Source organism: Periophthalmus magnuspinnatus, chromosome 11 (genome assembly GCF_009829125.3).
Source record: "Periophthalmus magnuspinnatus isolate fPerMag1 chromosome 11, fPerMag1.2.pri, whole genome shotgun sequence".
Lineage (NCBI taxonomy): Eukaryota > Metazoa > Chordata > Actinopteri > Gobiiformes > Gobiidae > Periophthalmus > Periophthalmus magnuspinnatus.
Window position 1 is genome coordinate 17,955,485 of NC_047136.2, and position 20,529 is coordinate 17,976,013.

A 20,529-nucleotide genomic window follows, 5' to 3' on the forward strand; every position below is an offset into this window, starting at 1 on the left:
CTTTATATTGGAACCTATTATTCAAAAGATAAAACTTTATTGTCCCGGAAATGCAGCCATGTGTCTTCTAGCTGTTTTCTTTCCTGACGTGCCTCCCCTGTGACAGACGCTGACAGCTTATCACCTCATATATGCCTACACTCATATGTCAAACTGGGATTCAGCACTAGCTTGTATTCGCCTGCTGCTATCTGTACAGTTAGCTTACATTAGCACAATATAATGATAGGCTTTTTCTCCAGTCAATAGACCTCACCCCCCATGGAGCCATATTGAACACTATAGAGCTATACAGGAATCCAGTTAGAGTTGCCTTGAAGTAGTCATTACCAGTATAGATGCATTACCGTGGGTCATTAGGCGTCATTGACTTGGGGTACAAATGTAACAGAGAAGATAAAACGTACTGGGTAATGTTATGTTTGGAAATGTGAAAGCAAAAGTGAGTAGGACTTTGTGAAATGCAGTAGAAGCAGTAACAGCAATAGTACTAAGAAGCAGTAATAGTGGTAATAGAAGTAGTAGCAGTAGAAAAAAACGGTCACCTGATAATGCTACCAAATCTAAAACAGCGAAACTACTGCTACTGCTACTATGGTAACATGTAAACTATTCTTATGCGATGCAAAAAGTACACAATGGTGCTTTAAGGTATGTGTAAAAGTATTTCTCTTGTATTATAGGTGGTAATGTAAAGAGGAAGCAGTCCCGTAAGCGTCTGGTGATCCAGTATCCTGCAAATGGAGGGCAGGACTGTCCCGAGATGTTGACCCAAGAAAGAGAGTGCGACGCCCCGTCAGTCTGCCAGGGATACAGGTACTACGATCTTACTACTCAAAATAAGTCTAATTAAGGTGTAGTATTGTAGTATTATAATGTGATACCTTGATTTCTTATCTGTATAGGCTATTCATATATTTGGCATTTGGGGATTTAAATTACTTTGTACATTTTAGTATTGTTAAAGTCTTTTCAATTCCTAAATCCTAAACAATCATTCAGAATTTAAACCATTTGAACAAAGTTACATATTCTTTTTTTGTTGCGTTGAATCTGTAAATTGTTCATAGAAACAACAAAAATCTATTATTCTGGGAGGCCTGTGTCAATTGTCTCATTGACTTGTGTGAACTGTGCGAGATGTGGGCAGGCTGATGTGTCTGCTGAGAATCAATAGTGAGTTATTTCTGATTACCAGGGCAAATAGAGAGGCAAAAAAAACACTGCCTTTTCCTGCATTGGTATTGAAAGTGCCGCAGATGGTGTCAGGTTTAAACTCGTGGGTGTGCACAAACCAGAGGAATTAATATGTGCTGACAACACAAACAGAGCAGTTAAAAAGGACGTGGAATTTCTGGAGAAGGCTAGTTGCTGGATTTCTAAGTCTTTTTATAATGCTGAAATTTACTATGCTGCAGTTGAAAGGACTCACTCTTGATTTAGTCACATTTGAAACCCAACTACTTGGAGTTGTGGCCGTACCTCCTTGTTAAACCCAGATCTCATCCTATCTGATAAGCTAAGCAGAACCGGGCCTGGTTAGTACCTGGATGGGAGACCGCTAGGAATACCAGGTCAGAGAGTCACAGTGGGTCAGCAGAGGCTCTAGTGGTGTCTGTGATTGTGTCTTTAGGCAAGACACTTCACCCACATTGCTTAGAATGATTGAAGTGTTATGAGGTGTCGGCACAATAGTCGCACACTGGGCACTACAGTATGGAGTAAATAAATAATGTATCCAGAAAGAGCTATATCAATCACATACATTATTATTTTGGAGTTGATTAACGGCTCTAGTTTTGTTGAATGGACACATTGTTACTTTAGGATATCTCTTGCTGAATGCATTTGGGAAAAGTGGAACTTCTCACGAAGACTTTTAGCTGATTGGGTGAAGTGTTATGACAGCGGGCAAGCAGATCAAAAAAATCCTTTCCTTCTAAATGCACAAGTGATTGGTTCAATAGGTTAAATCCACTGGGTGTTTGGACTCACGAGAATTCATCTTGCATTCAGTCGTGATCTCTATGGTGTCAGAATACTAATGAGTGCGTTAACTCAGAATAGTTCAATCTCTATTGGTTTGAGTGTCTTGAAGGTAGAAAAGGTGGAAATGCACTATATAAAAAGATGATGATTTACCATTTACAATGGGGTGATGGCACAACCCCTGACTTCTGTTGGCCTAGTCGCCTCGAATGTTACAACATTAGCCTTTAAACTGTTCCTTACCTCATCTTTATAGCTATGGACTGCTTAAAGGAGTGAGCATCCGAGCTGTATAGAATTAGCCCAGTCCTGACCTGCTGTGAAGTATCATCAGGGGAGCCAAGTTAGCACATGATGCTAGTAGCACATGAAGCTAGCACTAGTTCACAAAGAAAAAGCTCGTAGTCCCACTTGACACATGTATTCCCCACAGTGGGACTAGTAGTGGTCTTTGATTTCTTCCGTGCACTGACAAAACACTGCCCTCTCAGCTGAATAAGTGCATAATTTATACACATATCACATTAGGTTTCATTCATGTGGTGACCAAAGATGTCTGTGTGTCCATGGAGGATCTTCTTCTACTGGGTTCATTTAGGTGTGTAATGAAGTGTAAATTCAATCAGGATCTCCTTGGTGTGTTTACTTCTATCCCCGTTTAACGTACGTGCTGCTCTCAATCAGTCACTACACAGCTAGTTTGGTTGCTAGTTTGCTGCTAAACATTATACTGATTTATGGCCTGTCTGACTCTACCACTCAAGCATGAAGGCAATTCATATAAATACACTTTCTCTCCCTCCTTTTCTAGGTGGAAGACCCACAAGTGGCGACGATGCCAACTGGTGCCCTGGTCAGTTCGACAGGACAGCCCTGGAGCACAGGAGACGTGTGGGCCTGGTCTGCAGGTTAGAGGTAAGGGTCAAATACAGACTGTTTATATATATATATATATATATATATATATATATATATATATATATATATATATACACCACCACTTGCTAGTCTCAATGGAGATGTTACTGCTTTGCCCAAAGTCCCCACAACAGATCCCATTTGTAAAGCAGCGTGGTGACGTCACCTGTTTGTCTTCATGGAGATAAGCTTAATGCCAGACTGTTAAAAGTCAGGGGTGCCAAATGTTTTTTGGCTTACGAGCTTAGGCCTATGCTACATAGAACAGTGTAGGCCTACTAATAGCCTAACATGTTATTAAAATGTAAACCTGTAATATGGAAGTGGAAAATGTTTTAATTATCTTGCCTTATATTTAATGCAGCTGATTATTTTGAAAATAGTGACCACAACTAAATAATAGAAGTTTAAGCTTCTGTGTCACTTGTAGCTATTTTATTCTATCAGTTGTTGGTGAGGTGAGCTTCATGGTAATGCTGAGTGGAGGGGACTTTGAGAAAGTCAGTTTTCCTTTGGCGCACATCAACAAAACAGTGTAAAAAGGTAGGATTATACACTATGGCTCTACCTGTCTCTCTGTCCCTGCTCCTCTACATGAGTCTCTCTCCTCCCTTTCCTCCTTCCTTCAAGCATGTGTTCCATGGCTCCGCTGTTAGCCCGCTGAAGTGCATGGCAGTCGTGCAGCGTGAGCAGACAGCAGAGCAGTCCCGCTGCTGCGTTAAAACTCACAAGAAAGTGGCCAAAAATACAACCTGTGCTGAGTGTAGCTCACATGTGAATGTGTGAATAGCTCAGTGCATTTATCCACTGTGACATGTACACCAGACAATAAACTTCATATAAACTGACAGGGCTTTGGGATCTACCTCCACTGCCTCTGAGATAAACAACTGGGAAATCTGCCTCTTGCCCCCCATCTGGGAGTAGGACATCATTACATTTTAGGATCTGAATAGCCATTCTGCTAAATTATATTTACAAAATGCTTTACTCATTATTGCCAGCAGAAGGCATCAGACACTAAAGTTAAGTATATAAGGGATATTATTTTAAGATGCAAAACACACAAAGATGCAAAGGTGTTGAGGAGTATAATAAAAGTGAATTTTAATCCTTGGATATGGTCTCAGTCATTTTGCTGTCTCACTGTCCCAAACAGCAAGCTCACGTCAACCACTAGAGCTTTCACTCTTCTATTATTTCACTCTTAATGATACGGGAGGAGGAGAAGACAGAATCCTGACAGAGGATCTGCTGACCCCTCCTGACCAGTCCCCCTGTTAAACTGCACTGAGACCTTTGACTGGGACACAAAGGCGACAATCACAGTGTTTCTGCAGCTAAACCTGAATTTCCCTCAGGATCAATAAAGTGTATCTCTCTCTCTCTCTTTCTCTCTCTCTCTTTCTCCCTCTCTCATCCTGTCTCTCTTTCACTCTCTCTCTTTCACTCTCTCATTGACTTTGTCTGTGTGTCCCCCCGTCTCTCTCTCTTTTGCTATATCTCTTTCTTTCTATCTTTCTCTCTTTATTTCTCTCTCTTTCTTTCTCTCTCTCTCTCTCTCTCTCTCTCTCGCTCTGTCTCTTTCTTTCTCTCTTGCTCTTTTTCTCTCTCTTTGTATCTCTGTCTCTTTCTCTCTATTTCTGTCTCTTTCTTTGTCTCTCTCTTTCTCGCCGTCTTTCTCTCTTTCCTGTGTCTCTTTTTTCCCCTCTGGCGCTCTCTCTTTTTTGATTCATCTCTCTTTCTGTCTCTCTGTGTCTCTCCCTCTTTCTCTCTCTCGCCTTGTCTCTCTTTCTTTCTCTCTCTCTCTCTCTCTCTCACTGCATCTCGTTTTCTCTCTCTCTCTCTCTCTCTCTCTCTCTCTCTCCCTCCCCCCCACTCTCTCTGTCAGTTGTTTCCATACCAGGTTCTTTCAGGTTTAATGTCTGAGTCCTCTTGTTGACATTCTAGTAAGCACATAGATGGAGTCTGTGCTGCGACTGCACTGAGGATGAGCCCTTTGTTCCTCCATTGTCCTGAGCCTGATCATTAAGGAGCATTACCTGAAACCCTATCCCCTCGTGCCCACAGACAATCCAATACAAGACTCTTACCCAGCTGCACGCGCTCAATACTCGCTCTGTACAGGGCTGCGGACGCAGTATTCATTCAGACATTAGTCAGAGCTCTTCCAGTTAAAGACACTGCTGAACAAATGCAGCTATGTACAAGAAGTGACGTCAAAGTGAAGGGCAAATATAGTGAGGAGACTGGGAGTCGCTTTTAATTTGCAACCGGTTCAGTTACAAAGATGTAAAAGTCAGAGGTGGTAGAGTACCATTACGTCAAAATACTATTAAGTAAGAAGTACATAGTGGTCCATGAAATTATTTGAGTAAGAGTAAAAAAAATATTTGGGAAAACTACTACTCTAGTAACAGTGACTTAAAGAGTAACTATTAGGATTTACCATTTGATTTATAATTAAAAGTTCATGTAATTGTAAGGAGAAAACATTTAGGAATCTAGGATTTAGTAATCTGGCTAGGGGGCGCTATAGTGTATACTGGTCTTATGATTATTAGCAAGTTACATTTAGACCAGGATCCCACAATTGTTATTCAAATTGAAGGGTGGCCAATGTGTGGGCCAATGTCCGTGGTTGTGAAAAGTTATGAAAGAAACATTAAATGATGTTATTCACTGGCGTGCAACACAAAAATCATAAAGAGTTTCCCAAAAAATGTATAACTTTTGAAAGTGAAGGTCTCTATGTGTGGCAAGCAAATTTGAGCATATTTGGACCAAAAACCTTGGGCTAGATGTGTTTTATGAACCGCTGTCAAAATGGGAATTGATTTTTGATCCAATATGGCCCACTTCCTGTTCATCATAGAGCAGTGCTTCCATTCACTTTTATGTTTGCCTAACTTTGTGAGCCGGTGCCAAAATTTGCCGGTCTCCTTGCCGGTATGGGTCCACTTCTAGGCGGCGCTGTTGAGTAAATTTGTGAGAACCATATAAAATATTGTATAAGTTATAAATTAGCACTAAGCTGGTTCACTCTGTCAACGTTAGTGCATTTGTGTTCATGTTTAGTGGGTCTGTCCCTGTCTATTGTGTGATTTGAGTCATTCAATTCACTTTTAATTAGAGCTTTGGAGGACTCTAGAGGCCAAACTGTATAAAATAGGGCATGGGTCTAATTGGCTGCTGGTCAACTGTGAAAAATGCCCCATATCGATAATGGATTTTTTGCATCTTTTCATGGATACATTTTAATCTCCAAATGTTGTACAAATCAAATAATGTTGACATTTCATGTCTATGGTAGGGGGCGCTATAGTGTACACTTTTCATATGCTCCATAGTCCATTATATTCAAGCCGGGAGGATGCATTAGTGATTGAAATTTGAGGTCTTTAGGCCAACGTCTGTGGTCGTGAGAAGTCATCAAAGAAATAGGAAATGGTGTTTTTCAGCGGCGTGCTACACAAAAACCTCAGAGTGTCTGTGTGTCTCCATGTGGCCTGTCAAACCTGAGCTCATTTGGACCAAAAACCAAGGAATTGATTGGTTTCAAACAAAGACAGTAAAAGTGACAACAGCATTTTCACTATTAGTTCTATCACTGTTGGTCTAGATCAGGGGTCAGCAACATTTAACACCCAAAGAGCCATTTGGACCCAGTTTCCACAGAAAAAAATCCAAAACAAAACACTGGGAGCCGCAAATTCTTTTTCACATCTAAAATGAAGATAACACTGTGTGTATACATATATTTTTTTATTTAGTTATTTTCTACCTTTACGGTTTGTGTAAACAACGATATTGTGTCACTGAGGAAATCCATGCAGTGCTACAGAGACGTCTGCTCCTGAACCTCTGCACAGCGTCTGTATCAGGGCTGTACGAAGTCACTTTCATCTTTACGTAGGACTGTGAGCTGTCGTCTGTGAGGCCTGAGCGGTGTTTGTTTTGTTTTGGCGTGTATACTGGCGAGTGCGATGCTTACTTCGGGCGAGGAAAAATTACAAAATATAATTTTTATTTTAATATTTCAAGATCACTGTAATCAAGATTCAATTTATACTACAATTTAAAAAAAGAAATAACACAAATAAAATGCTTCAATTAAATACTTATAATTTATTTTCCCAAGCCATGTGGAGCTGCAGTATAAGGATGAAAGAGCCCTGCTCTAGATTTATAGGTCTATTCAAATTAATTGTATTATTACTATTACATATCGAATGTGAAGGAGCAGTTTTCAGTGTCACTGAAATGTCTCGAGACACAACAGAGAGAGAGTGGTGACCAGACTGATATCAGTCTGCATAAAAATGCAGTATAATAATGTATATAATAATGTATATAATAATGTTTGTAATGATGTATTATAATGTACATTTTACAGATTTTAACCACGCTAACTAAACTGAACTTTTAATGACTATTGCATTCACTGAAAACACTTAATCTTTCTGTAAGATTATTAAAAATCAAAACATATAATTACCTCTCTCATTTGTGCTGCCTTCCGTAACAAAAGCTTATAGTTAGACTCAGCATTCTCAAACTGTGTTAACAATGCATTAATCCTGGTTCACTGGGTTCATGCCACCAAACAAGCTCATTATTTCAACACCTCCCCTGCATTACCTCACGTTACTGCTGCGTGCGGCTAATTACCACTTGACTTCAGTATAGTCTCATATTGATTGCACACAGACTGTATAAAGAAGTGGACTAAGTGAGACAAAATAGCGAAATTAAAACCCTAGGATCATATAGAGAGGGTTAAAATGAACATTTTAAGACCAAAATGTTGAGCCTGACAGCAGCAGTTAAAGAGACAGAGGCAACAGTTTTTCAATAGAAAGTGAATTGGAGCAAGAGTCGATGGAGCTGGAAGCACGCCCATGATCACTTCCTGTTTGGACCGCGGCGGCTGGCAGGTTAGCTATGTCCATTTCTATACAGTCTACAATATAACATGTAATCTGCTTTAAAACGCTTCACTACTTCAAAAATTCAACTGGTTAAATCACATTCTTATTATCTTATTATATGATGGGAATTATGCTCATTAGTTTGACAGTTTTGCTCTTCGAAATAAAGCAACCGCAGAAAGGAACTCTGATCTTGTCAAACTTCTAATGAACAAAGAAAAAACAAAACATTGTAACATAAATAAAAACTAAAATATTTGCGTAGAAACATGATGATGTACAAATGAATGCTGTGTTGTGTTTTGTACAGTTAAAGGGCCTATATTACACGAAATTGACTCTTTAGTGATTTAATGTTGTTACCTCCTCAAAAACATACCCGCAGTTGTGTTTTGTTTCATTCACACATGTTTGAATAACTCTTTATTATTAGTCTGTTTACATCTCCAAAACTCAAAATGCTCTGTTCCACCTTGTGATGTCATGCAGTGGTAGTTTTCAAGTTACCAGCTACTTTTTACTTTCACTTCAGTAGAGACTGGCAAATTCAGGGCATCACAAGGTGGAACAGTGTTTTTTGTTTGAGAGAATATTTGCATCATGGAGGCGAGCCATCTAGGTAGAAAAGTTGAATGCCATACTGTGGAGTGTTCTAGATAAAGCAACAACATCTCCATGGAGACAAGATGGTGGACCCTCCAGCTGAAAAAAATGACACAGTGCTGCTTTAAGTAGCTGCCCATTCTGGAGTTGTTTTACTGTTGTCACTGTGTAAGTGCTGTGTAGTGTAGTTTTACACACAAAAAAGCCATGTTATTTCTGCCTGTATGTCTGTGGCAGAATGTTTAGCAGTTACCATAGTGACACAATGCACACATGAGCAATAGCTAACAAGTAACAACTATCCAACAATAACTTTCTCTACAAAAACTGGATTCAACTCCTCCAAAGGTCATGCAGGTTTTAAGTCTTCTATGATTTTCTATATGTTACAATATTTGTTTTAAATATAAATAAAAGCTTGGTCTGCTCCACCGGCTGCTTACTGTTTCTCGTTTGAAGATGTTTTTGCTTTGGTTGGAATGTTCCACAGTATGGCATTAAATCTGTGTAAATTATGGCACTAAATTCTGTGTAATACTCAGCCCACACGTCTACGTCATCCATGCTCCCAAACTTGACAAACCTGTGATGTGCAATGGTTTTACTAGTGGGATGCATGCTGATTGTGTTGTGATAGCGCTCTGAAGGGGGAGTGACTTAACGCAGAGAGCAAAGGGTCAAAAGACTCAGATTGTCCAAACAAAGTGAAGCTTATAAAACATGTTAATACGTTGTTTTCGGCAAATATAGGATTTTCAAAACAATAAAAGGTGACATAGTGATCTAAATATGAAGTAACACAGAAGTAACATACCACCTCTTTAATAAATCCTTTTGATACTTTGATACTTTGATGTTGCATGCATGTTAATCTACGTCTAGTTTATGTATTTTGCGCGCTCCTAAACATTTGAAAAAGTCAGCTGCAGCCCTCTCCTGATCAGTTTTCTCTTCATTTGCACATATAATTGGTGAGTTTAGCAGAGACACTGCAGACGCTGGCATAATTGCACACCGAAATAAAAGCAAACTCATTATCAAGTTAATTACTTTGGCTTTTTGTAAATTGACAAAACTTGTATCAGTGAAAGCGCTGAGTAATTTTTCTTGAAGTTTAATACATTTTAGTCTGTTTTTCTGCCGAATGCAAATTTAAACTGTTTAAACTTTCTAAACCGATGCTGACTATTATTAAAACGTAAAATATAAAACAATCAAACTATTACAATTAAAAGTAAAGACTACCAGATTGTTTTTATGTGTTGATAATTTAAGTTTGTGGTGTTGTTTTACTTATTATGCCTCAAAATTAGCATTAACATTAGCATGGAGACATAAACATCTCCCTCTCTAAACACAGATGTATCCTCTGGTGAAGTATTCAATATATTTGTAAAGACTTTTATGTAACGCTGTGCACTAACCTTTAAATATTTATTCATTTTAGCACAACTTGGGAAAAAAAAAAAAAAAACCTCAACAGAAGTCGAAGTTGTAAACAGTGGATTTTAACTGAAATGTTTTTATTGTTGAAAAATATCTGTGACATATGATCCAGTGTCAGAATATTTTTAATAATCACAAGTAAGTGCAGAGGAGTGGGCGGAGGTAAGAAACCTCACATTCAGGACAAAACAGGATTACTCAAATAAATAAATAAACATCTGTGGAAATACTACTTTGAGTGAGACAATGATGAAGGAATCCTATTATAACATGAATAAAAGTTGATTTTACTCATGTTTCCTTTTAAAACAACCGCTCCGCCCTAACCCTCTCCTCTCTCTTGCCTCCCAGCGGTGTCTTGCCGTAAACAGGACGGTGGTCAGGCGGATGTGGAGGCCTGTCTGAAGCACTCCAGCCCCATGCCCGCCATGACCCAGCCGTGCCAGGTGCCCTGCCAGGAGGACTGCCAGCTCAGCGCCTGGTCGAAGTTCTCCTCCTGTTCAGCCGACTGCGTGGGGGTACGCACACGCAAGAGGATGCTCATCGGTGAGTGGGATTACCAAGACATAAACCACTTTCCCAGACTTAAAACAGGTTTAGCGAGCCAGAACTAAGGTTAACCCAGATCTAAAATAGGGTTAAGTTGAGCTGAAAAACTTCTAGACTATCATGACTAAACTAACCTGGCCAGCACGATGAGTTTTTACAATTTTGTTAAGAAAAACTAGAATCCATCTAGGAGCATTGAGTAAAGTCAAAGGTGACGCCCACATGAACCAATCCAAATATGTTATGTAGCTGTTATTTATCTCTCAAGTAACTACTGAACAACTAAATAAAAATTCACCGACTACGTCCAGTAGATAATGGACCAGAGTGGATTAATGGAGCTCAACAGTGACCGCCCGCCCGTTACATTTTTCAGCTCAGGGCTAAACCTCTACGTGGTAACACAAGCCCTAGAGTTCTATTCATATTCAGTCTCAGAAATCCTGCAAACCGCCAAGCTATTAAAACATTTTGCACATTTTAAATGTGCTTTTTGGGCTTAAACAAATCCCACCACTGGATCAGAGAGGTCATCGAGATCCGGAAACAAGGTCTAAGGAGGGTAAATCGTGGTGAGGGAGATTACCTTATCACACAAGGGATGCAGTCCTGGAGACAGACAGTAGGGGGCGTAAGGTTCCCCAACTGTCTGACAAAACCAAGTAAAGCCATTGAGGTTCATCTGGTCCTCTGATAGTTCATTTTAATAGATTTTTTTCAGATCAAGGTTTAGTTTGACAGTTTCGACTGCTCACTTACGGTCTTCCTCAGAGTTGTCATGTGATGTTGCTGTGACGTGTCCGGTCAGCTGATTTAAACAGGTTTTGGTGCTGTCTTCCAACCGGTGGAGGCGGGACAACAGCGCCATTTACAGTCCAACTTCTTCAGAATAGTATCCCAGGTGTGTGAAAGCAAAAAGACACAGTTGCATATGCCAACTGGTCAAAAAGTTGTAAAAAAAAAAGCTTTTACAATGGAGGGATTATACAGACCCTTTAAAAAAGCCACAAGACGTATCATTACACCATCACCTGACACTTCTGAGGAAGGCTACAGGACATAATCGAAACATGTACAGCAGGTAAACAAATGCTGCTGTCTGAGTTTAACCTGAACACAGAATGATCCTTTACCAAAGACTAAATGGATGTAGGTTACTGGCGTGGAGGAAAAAAATAGAGGTCTTGTTACATTTGTGATTTGACTTTTGAAATACCAATACATCTCAGCATAAACAATAATAAAACAACACAAGATCATCGTAAATACAAACACTATTTATCAGCCACTCTAAATGCAGTTTGGTGTCTGTGTGCTCAAAAATCAATTCTACTACAACATATTGATTTTGTATGCTAGCTCATATTTTAGCGTAAGGAAGTTGTTGGAGTTGTGTCGAGCGTGTCTAGTGTACATATGCAGTCAATACTATGAGCAAATACAGATAAACAACGCAATATTTAGTTTTTCATTTTACGCTTAGAGAATGGTGAACGTCACAAAACTGTATTGGATCTTCTTGTGAAATGACCAATTTGTTCAAGTGCAGTTCTCAATCTGCAGAAGTGGCACTGTTGATGGGAATAAAAATTACTCAAAAATAACACAATATTTAAAAAAAAGTTTGGCTTTAGATTTTGGGGAGTATACAGTGTGTTGTTTGGTGGCCACAATGGACAAATTCAGAACAAAGTCAGAACGCACAGAGAAAGTTATGTTTTTATCTATTTTATTTGTATTAAAGTATCTGTATGTGAGATTTGGATTTAAAATTTCATAACATTGACTTATCTGTGTCCCCAAATACAAGGTAAATATCAATCTGGTTGGTTTAAACTTCAAAGGACTCTCTCTTATCTTAATGGTCACTACCTAATCTGTAGGTTTGGGAACTGGCAACCCACGTTCAATTCAGATTGTAGTTGCTTTTTTAAACAATCAGTTCCTTTAAACTTCCTTTGTTTTCTTATTTTCTGTTTTGATTTTTCCCAGGTAAAAGTAAGAAGCGCGAGCAGTGTAAAAACCACCAGGCGTACCCTCTGAGTGAGACGCAGTACTGCCCCTGTAACAAGTACAACGCCCAGCCCGTGGGGAACTGGTCCGACTGCATTCTGCCAGAAGGAGGCAGAGTGGAGGGCCAGCTGGGTATGAAGGTGCAGGGGGACATCAGAGAGTGTGGACAGGGCTACCGCTACCAGGCCATGGGCTGCTACGACCAGGACAACCGCATGGTGGAGACGTCCCGCTGCAACAGCCATGGTGAGTGTGGTGTGTTCATAACTGAACATTATGGTGCTCAACAGAGACATATTTTATTTTATATATTATTTTTTAATCCACACGTCTAAAGCAAAAAAACAAATACAACTTAACATTAATATCATCCCCACAAATCCCCTTCCCCATTCAGCCATACCCACGCAAGTTAAATACAATTTTAAATATACACTGCCTGACCAAAAAATATTTGCCACCTGGATTTCACTAAGCAAATAGGTACGAGGCTCCTCCAGTTGCCCAAATATGTTGCCCAAACAGTCTTTGGGCAACATATTAAAAACAGGACAAACGAACTAAAGGGATTTAGAAAATGTTAAAGAAGTTTTTAAATTGTTTAAAAAACTGCAACATGTTTCGACCTTACTGGGCCTTCATTAAAGCATAAGCACAAAATGTCTGCCAGGCGTCTTTTATACTGACAGGTCACATGATCTGCTCACATGACAAAACAAAGAGTACACTTCAAGATCATCACAGACAGTATAAGCTTCTTCATATTTATGGCAACAGTGAAATACAGGTGGTAATATTAAACATTGTAAAAAGGAAGATACACAAAATCACAAAAATGTGTCAAATCCAGGTCATTGTTTTGGCTTGGATACTCTGTAGCATTTAGTGTATGAATCCAAAAGGATTCCCTTTGACGTAATTGTTTGATGCCCACTATTGTTAAGGTACTATGGCTCCCATGCCCTGCCTCTTTATAATGTGCTGCCATGCTGTATTGGAAGTTGCATTTTTGATAGCATATTTATGCTCTGCACGGTTCATTTTCAGTTTTCTCTTGGTCCTTTTGATATAAGAATATCTACATGGGCACATCCTATAGACAACATAGGATGTTTTACAATTAATACATTGATTCATTTTATATTTGTAGTTGGTGAGTATAATTGTCACATTTACAATTTCCTGTTTTAGTATCAAGCCATATTTTTTTCTGTGTGGGCTTTAGGTGACTAATTACTATTTTGTCACTCAAGGTAGAAGCTTTCCTAAATCAAATTGTTGATTTCTCTGGAAGAACCTCACAGAGGACTCTCTCACACTTTAGTATATTCCAATGACTCTTAATGATTTGTTGTTCTGCATTTGCCGTGGCTCTGTGTTGGTGACTAAATGCACTTTATTAGAGTGTAGCTGTGGCGTCTGTTTATGAAACAGGTCTTCTCTTTTAGGCTTTTAGTGTTTTGATATGCTTCTGATACTGTATGGTGTTTATATCCCCTGTCTTTCAACCTTTGGCTCATCTCTTTAGACTTTTGTTCACATTCTTCCTGAGTCACAGATCAGTTTTAATCTCTGAAAGCCAAAACGGCGTGGGTGTTTTTTTTTTTAAGAAATTAGCCATCACTGAATAAAGGCTTTTTAACATTTTCTAAATCCCTCGAGTGCCTTTGAGTAAAACACTCACTACTGCAACTGCTAAGACACTGAAGGAGCAGTCCACTAACCTGCTTTGAGGGACTTCTTTATCCCAATTCCAACTGCTATTTATTCATTTAAAGGTGCACTATGTAACTTTGAGAGTCTGCCACCTGCTTGTCTCCATGGAGATGTTATTGTTTTGTCTGGAATGTTCCACACTAAGGAACATTCCAGGCAAAGCAATAACATCTCCATAGAGACAAGTGGTTCACTGTAAAAGATCATGTTTTTAAAGTGTTTTAGCAATAAGAACATTGAATAAATGTACAATAGTAATGTCTCCATGGAGACAGAAAGGTGGCCAACCTGCTATCAGAAATGTTACACTGTGCACCTTTACTGTTTTCTACATATATTTAAGTAATTAGGAACATGCACTGAATACTGACATCAATTACTGTACAACCTTTTTACAAATGTATTTATCTGATTTTATTTGACTTTTATTTAATCAGGAGAACCTCAACCTCATTCGAGCTTTAATTATTCAATTTTTTATTTTATTTAAAACCATTTTAATTAGTTAATTTTAATTATTTGTAACTGTTTAAGAATAATTGACTTGTCAAATGATTATTTTATTGATTGATTAATGTTGTAAAATAATTGTAAAACAATTACCGGTAATATCCAATTAACCAAGATTATTTGATTCATCCTTAGCCATAGCAGATTATTTGACACTGACATACTAACAACTTGTCTCCCAGCTCCAAACCCGCTCCAACTCAAACTGTCCAAATGTTGTACACGTCTTCACTTGTTCCTGACATTTGTAGCTCTTCGGTGCAGAAATCTGTCTCCCATGTTCTCCACGCTCCTCTCCCCTGGTCATCAAAGCGGCCAATTTGAGCTAGTCCTCCACTGGACTCCTCTGCCTGAACCGACTGCAGCCTAGCCCAGATCTGTCAGCCTGTGGCCACATAAGTATTCGGCCGCTCTCTCCAGTCAAAGGAGCTAAAGGGAATTAAGAATTACTGCGCTGTGGTGCTAGCTGTCTTGTAGCCCGCACATCAAAAGCACTAGCAGAGGGCAACAGGAGGGCGAGTGGTTGCTTACTGAGAAGTTGTGTGATCCAAACCAAAGCTGTTCTATTAAGTGAAAGGATGCTTAATGAATGGTGACTTGGACGTGGATGTACGAGAGGGTATAAGTTCATTCAGCAGTTTTGGAGTCTGGAGTATAGAGGACAATGGGATAGTTTAAAAACAAGGACGAGCTACAAAATAAAATACCATTCCAATGTGTGCTTTTGATGATGAAACCACAATATGCAAGGTCAGTTTAAAGAGGAAGTATTACTTCTTTGGTGGATTATCTGCTAACGCAAAACATATTTAGTTCACCATGTTACCTTTTATCGTTTTGGAAATGCTATATTCGCCGAAAACAATGTATCAACATGTTTTATACATAGCATCCCACTAATGAAACTACTGCACATTGCTTTGGGTTTGTCCAATTATCGTGTACAGTTTTGTATCCTGCTTTTGTGTATTTATGGAGAATTGTAGCATGGGAGCATGGATGACGTAGGTAGCCGTAAGGAGGGTTTGAATCGCGCCTGGGAGAGATCGCTACAATACTCAAACATGCATGGATCACGTCTAAAACCTCTTTGGGCATGTTTTTGATTATCGAACATTATAACATGGCAGAAAGCTCCATATTTTGTGTATAATGCCCCCTCTTTATGCTAATAATTAAATAACATGAATAAATGTGTAACAGAATCTTTTCAACTTTTATAGGCAAAACTTTATTCATAACAGTATTCATATCATTAGTCAACAGCACAGTAGCCAGCACACCCACGCTATAACTTTAAATTGATTTGAGTTCAGCCTATAGGGGAATCTCAGTGCTTCTCGTTGTAGCTCTATAGCAGAGTTGGCCTTGTAAATAGCATTTATCACATACATTATTCATAATACATATAGCCTATGAAAGATATCTCTGCTCAACATTGTAAATAGTTTCTGCCAGGGAACTTGTCCTGGTTTGATTCCAGCTTATGCCTCACTCAAACTGCACCTGGTCCAGCTGTGACTCCAATGTCGTTGTGGTTTAGTTGTGCTGTGACACTCACAGGAGGAGCACTGTTCTGTTGCGCTGTTGCAGCAGAGCAAAAGGCTCCGGCATCCGGCAAAAATAGACTCCCAACAAAATTAATCCGGAGCATACAATAACATTGGGGCTGTCACAATAAATTGGATCCGTTGCTTAAATGCATAGTTTTGTCACAGTAACTGAAACACAGAAGTAACTGCACAGACCATGATCCTTTGCTCCATTTCAGTGCAGACTACCCGATAAAATGTTATTAAATCCATCATTCTTTGGATTATGGCAGCAATGATTCGCACTAAAGTCTTGCTGAGGCATTTAAAAAGAAAAAAGTAACATATCTATAATTCTTTCTGTCTTCTGCCTCACAGTATGTTTCTGTGAGATTTGGATATTGTTACATCCCTATTCATTACCACGACTTTTAAGTAGTACAGTTTATTTTCTTCAGTTTAAAGACTTGAACCTTAAAGCAGAGGACTTGGATTTCACTTGAATTTGTGGGTCACTGACTTGGGACTCGACTTTGACTTGCCTGTATTATACTCTCTATTCTATGTTGTATTCTCTATTACTCCTTTTACTCCAGGCAAAACTCCTGATATACTTGAGAAAGACTCTTTTGAGTGTGACCTTAGCATAGCACAGTTGAGTCTCCAGTGGTATTAGTCTGTTGTATTTTTAGCTGCATGCAGTGACTTTGTCCACAAGGGCGGCTCTACTCCCTGTGGTGGAGACTTCTCCTGTGTACGTATATGCCCTTATCACCTCCAATAGTCCAATAGTTTCACATGTTCCCTATGGACTTTTTCACATTCTTTAAAATAACTATATATAAACTTTTATATGCAATTCCTTATCTATCTGTACTGTGATTGATTCTGTTATCTATGTCCTTTAATAAATCAAATATACATTTTCAAGAATGTTGAGGATTTTCACAAATCAAAAATGGACAAAATGCTTATAAAACGTCCTATTTTTTCTTACCTTTTATAAAACAATGTCTTACTTATTTGAACAGCTAAACATATTTAGTTGTTTTTTTTCACACAACCCACCCTTCAACCCTTAATGAGTTACCATTAACCTTATGGAACTTATGAAAAAAGACAAGTTTCAACAGTGTTAATTGCCTATTTATTCCTGTTAATACCCATAAATTCCCAATAATTCCTATGGAAATGTTCCTACTTAAAAAATTCACAAATTCACGATTGTGTGATTTAAGCCATTTGTTTTTCCTTGGCAATCCTGCTAGGAAATAGCTATGCTAGCCAGCTAGCTCTGAAATGTAACAGATGCTTTACAACGGTGCAACGGACTTTCCACACCAAACATGGTAGAAGACCTTCCAGACGGAACACTTCTGCCAACACTTCTAGAGATTGGCCAGTCTCAACAGGAAAGGCTCTTCTTAGTGAGGCTAAGAAGAGCCTTTCCTGTTGTGTTCAGACTTCACCTGGCTCAATCTGGAGGCTACTGTGATGCTGCAGGACACAAATGACACAGAAGAGGGACACTTTTGTCCTGAGGGCTGCTACTCCCCTCAAACTGCCCTGACACAGGATCTGATGACTCCGTCTGTTGAGCTGCACTGAGACTTGTGTCTGAAATATATATATATATTTGATATTGCATACACCTGGCTTTTGGGGAGATACTGTTTACCAGTCCTTCCTTGTGTTTTAGGCTACATCGAGGAGGCCTGCATCATCCCGTGCCCGTCGGACTGTAAACTGAGTGAGTGGTCCAACTGGTCGCGCTGCAGTAAGTCCTGTGGTAGCGGGGTCAAAGTGCGCTCCAAGTGGCTCCGTGAGAAGCCCTACAATGGAGGAAGACCCTGCCCCAAACTGGACCATGTCAACCAGGTCAGAGAGTATATCAATCAATATCACAGTTATGATCTTTAATGTTTATGTTTAGTATTTCCTCTGTTGTTTCAAGAATGTATCTAAAAATAAAGATGTGAAAAACAGAGCTAGTTTATTTAAACAGTAGCAGCAGTCCAGACTTATTCCTAACTTTCCCAACACATTTTTTGCATCACAGTTATTTACTATGATGAGTTTATAAGCATGGTTACATGGTTTAGAAGGAGAAAATGCTATAATTAGATCCAGACAGTACACAGCAGTCTCATTTTGACCTCGAGAGCTGCTTGTACAATATATCTGTACTTGGGAAAAGTTAAAGAAATCAAATGAAAATTATTTATCAGCAGTATTTTCAGCTAAGACCCACTGCCCAAAAAATAGTCCTGCAAGTTCACAATCTCACATTGATTGAATTACTTGATTCAAAATATCTTAAATATCACCTTATTTCAAGCAATTTTTTCCCAATGTTATTCTGATTGAAACATTTTTGAATGGCGTGCTTGTCCCCAGGCCCAAGTGTACGAGGTGGTCCCCTGCCTCAGTGACTGTGGTCAGTACGTGTGGGTGTCTGAGCCTTGGAGCGTGTGGAAGGTCAGCAGCGTGGACCTGAAGGACAACTGTGGAGCGGGCGTCCAGACCAGGAAAGTCCGGTAAGAAACAAGATAGTGACCCAGTTTTGATTGTAAATAATATACAAGAAACTGAACGTTAAGACGACGATCGCACAAAGGAAAAGAAAATAGAACTTTGTCATTGTTTACAATAAAGAGTATCTGTTTTTAAAGAGGGGGTAACTTATTTTACTGTTGTTTCCTTAAAACGAAAGTAAAATAAGACAAAACTGTTGCTGTTTCTATCCCTTGGAAACAGATTTTATGCATTATTTAATATTGGGGTTAGGGTAATTCCAATTATATTAACATCAAATCTTTAATCAGATATTATGTCCAAACACTTATTCTTACTTACTTATTAGTTCTGGGTAGTACTTTTTCCAGATACCTTTTTCACTGACTTGAGTAATTTCTTGAAAAACTACTTTGTGCTTCTATGTTTTTGTTATTACTTGAGTACAGTTTTTAGCTCTACTCACCTCTGTACACATAGTTTTGCTGCCACATTGAGGTTTTTACTTTACGTTGAAAATGTCGTCTCACTAACAGAGGTTGTCGGTTAGATCCTCACTTCTGGCGGTGCATTTGCCGTGTGAATAAATAATGCAGCATTTAGCTAGCATTAATGAGCATTACGCCTAGCTGCTGTTAATGAGTATTTTTAATGGGCAAAACTATAACTCGATGTGCTTCCAGTCTAAACGCACAAACTTTCTGCAAAATTGTCCAAAGTTTAACGCACTTTAAAATGCTGTTAACATTAGGAGATATGACTAAGAGATGCCTTATAACAATCCTAAGAGTAGCATCATTAGCAATGCTCTCACAATATTACCCTCCCTCTCCACACAGCGCTGTGATCGGCGGCCATCTTTGAAACCTTCGGAAAAAGAATAAGAAATCGCAATTCAATGACTCGACAGCTGAATTATGAATCTGAAAATTTGAATAATAGATTTTTCTGCAGATTTCACCCCAGCGTCGGTTCAACTGCTGTGTCATTGTTAAAAGTGTCTCTGGGATGGTTAAATAGTTAAACTGTCCTTTGACTTACAGAAGTTAAAACCATGTATGTTTTAAACTACTTGCACTTCTAAAAGAACTTTTATCACACCATCATTTGTATTCGTACTTAAAGGTGTATTGTGTAACTTTTCTGCTGGAGATGTTATTGCTTTGCCTGTAATGTTCCACAGTAAAGCTTTAAACATATCTATTTAGCATATTTTAACAGGTTTTTATTGCTCCAAACATTAACTTTAAAAGATGCCCGCTTGTCTTCATTCATAAAAGTCAGTGAAGTACAATATTTCAAAAACTGAGGTAAACTCAATGTACTACCCAGCTCTATTTACCTCCAAATAATATAATAACATAATATTTTAAGTATTTTTGATACTTACTCTAGTACATGTCACTAATTCATCCCTATGTGTGTGTGTGTGTCGTAGGTGTATGCTGAACACCATAGATGGGCCCCTGGAGCAGGTGGAGGATTACCTGTGTGACCCCGAGGAGATGCCGCTGGGGGCCCGGAACAGCCGCCTGCCCTGCCCCGAAGACTGTGTGCTGTCTGACTGGTCCTCCTGGAGCCCCTGTCCTCTGGTGGGTCACACCTCAGAGGCTGATATCATGTTTTAATAAGTGTCAAATTAAAAGTCAAAGTAGCTCAAGTCTGGTTGAATTTAGTGCTTCTGGTCTGGACCTGGTTTATCCTCTCTGTAATCCTGGTTTAGTCTAGCATACCAACAACAAGCATACCAAAAACACACCAGTATTGCTGACTGTTTCGCAGCAGGAAAAAAAAAAGTACATAAATTG

General features: G+C 39.0%; 1 protein-coding gene across 1 annotated transcript in view; it reads left to right on the forward strand.

The window, feature by feature from the left end:
* thsd7aa (thrombospondin, type I, domain containing 7Aa) overlaps positions 1-20,529 on the forward strand; it is a 187,420-nt gene that overhangs the window by 131,318 nt on the left and 35,573 nt on the right. The window contains exons 11-17 of the mRNA XM_055225510.1: positions 684-816; positions 2,801-2,904; positions 10,239-10,433; positions 12,429-12,695; positions 17,907-18,085; positions 18,605-18,744; positions 20,160-20,313. Of these exons, the coding sequence (XP_055081485.1) occupies positions 684-816; positions 2,801-2,904; positions 10,239-10,433; positions 12,429-12,695; positions 17,907-18,085; positions 18,605-18,744; positions 20,160-20,313 (1,172 nt within the window). The remainder of the gene's footprint in view (positions 1-683; positions 817-2,800; positions 2,905-10,238; positions 10,434-12,428; positions 12,696-17,906; positions 18,086-18,604; positions 18,745-20,159; positions 20,314-20,529) is intronic.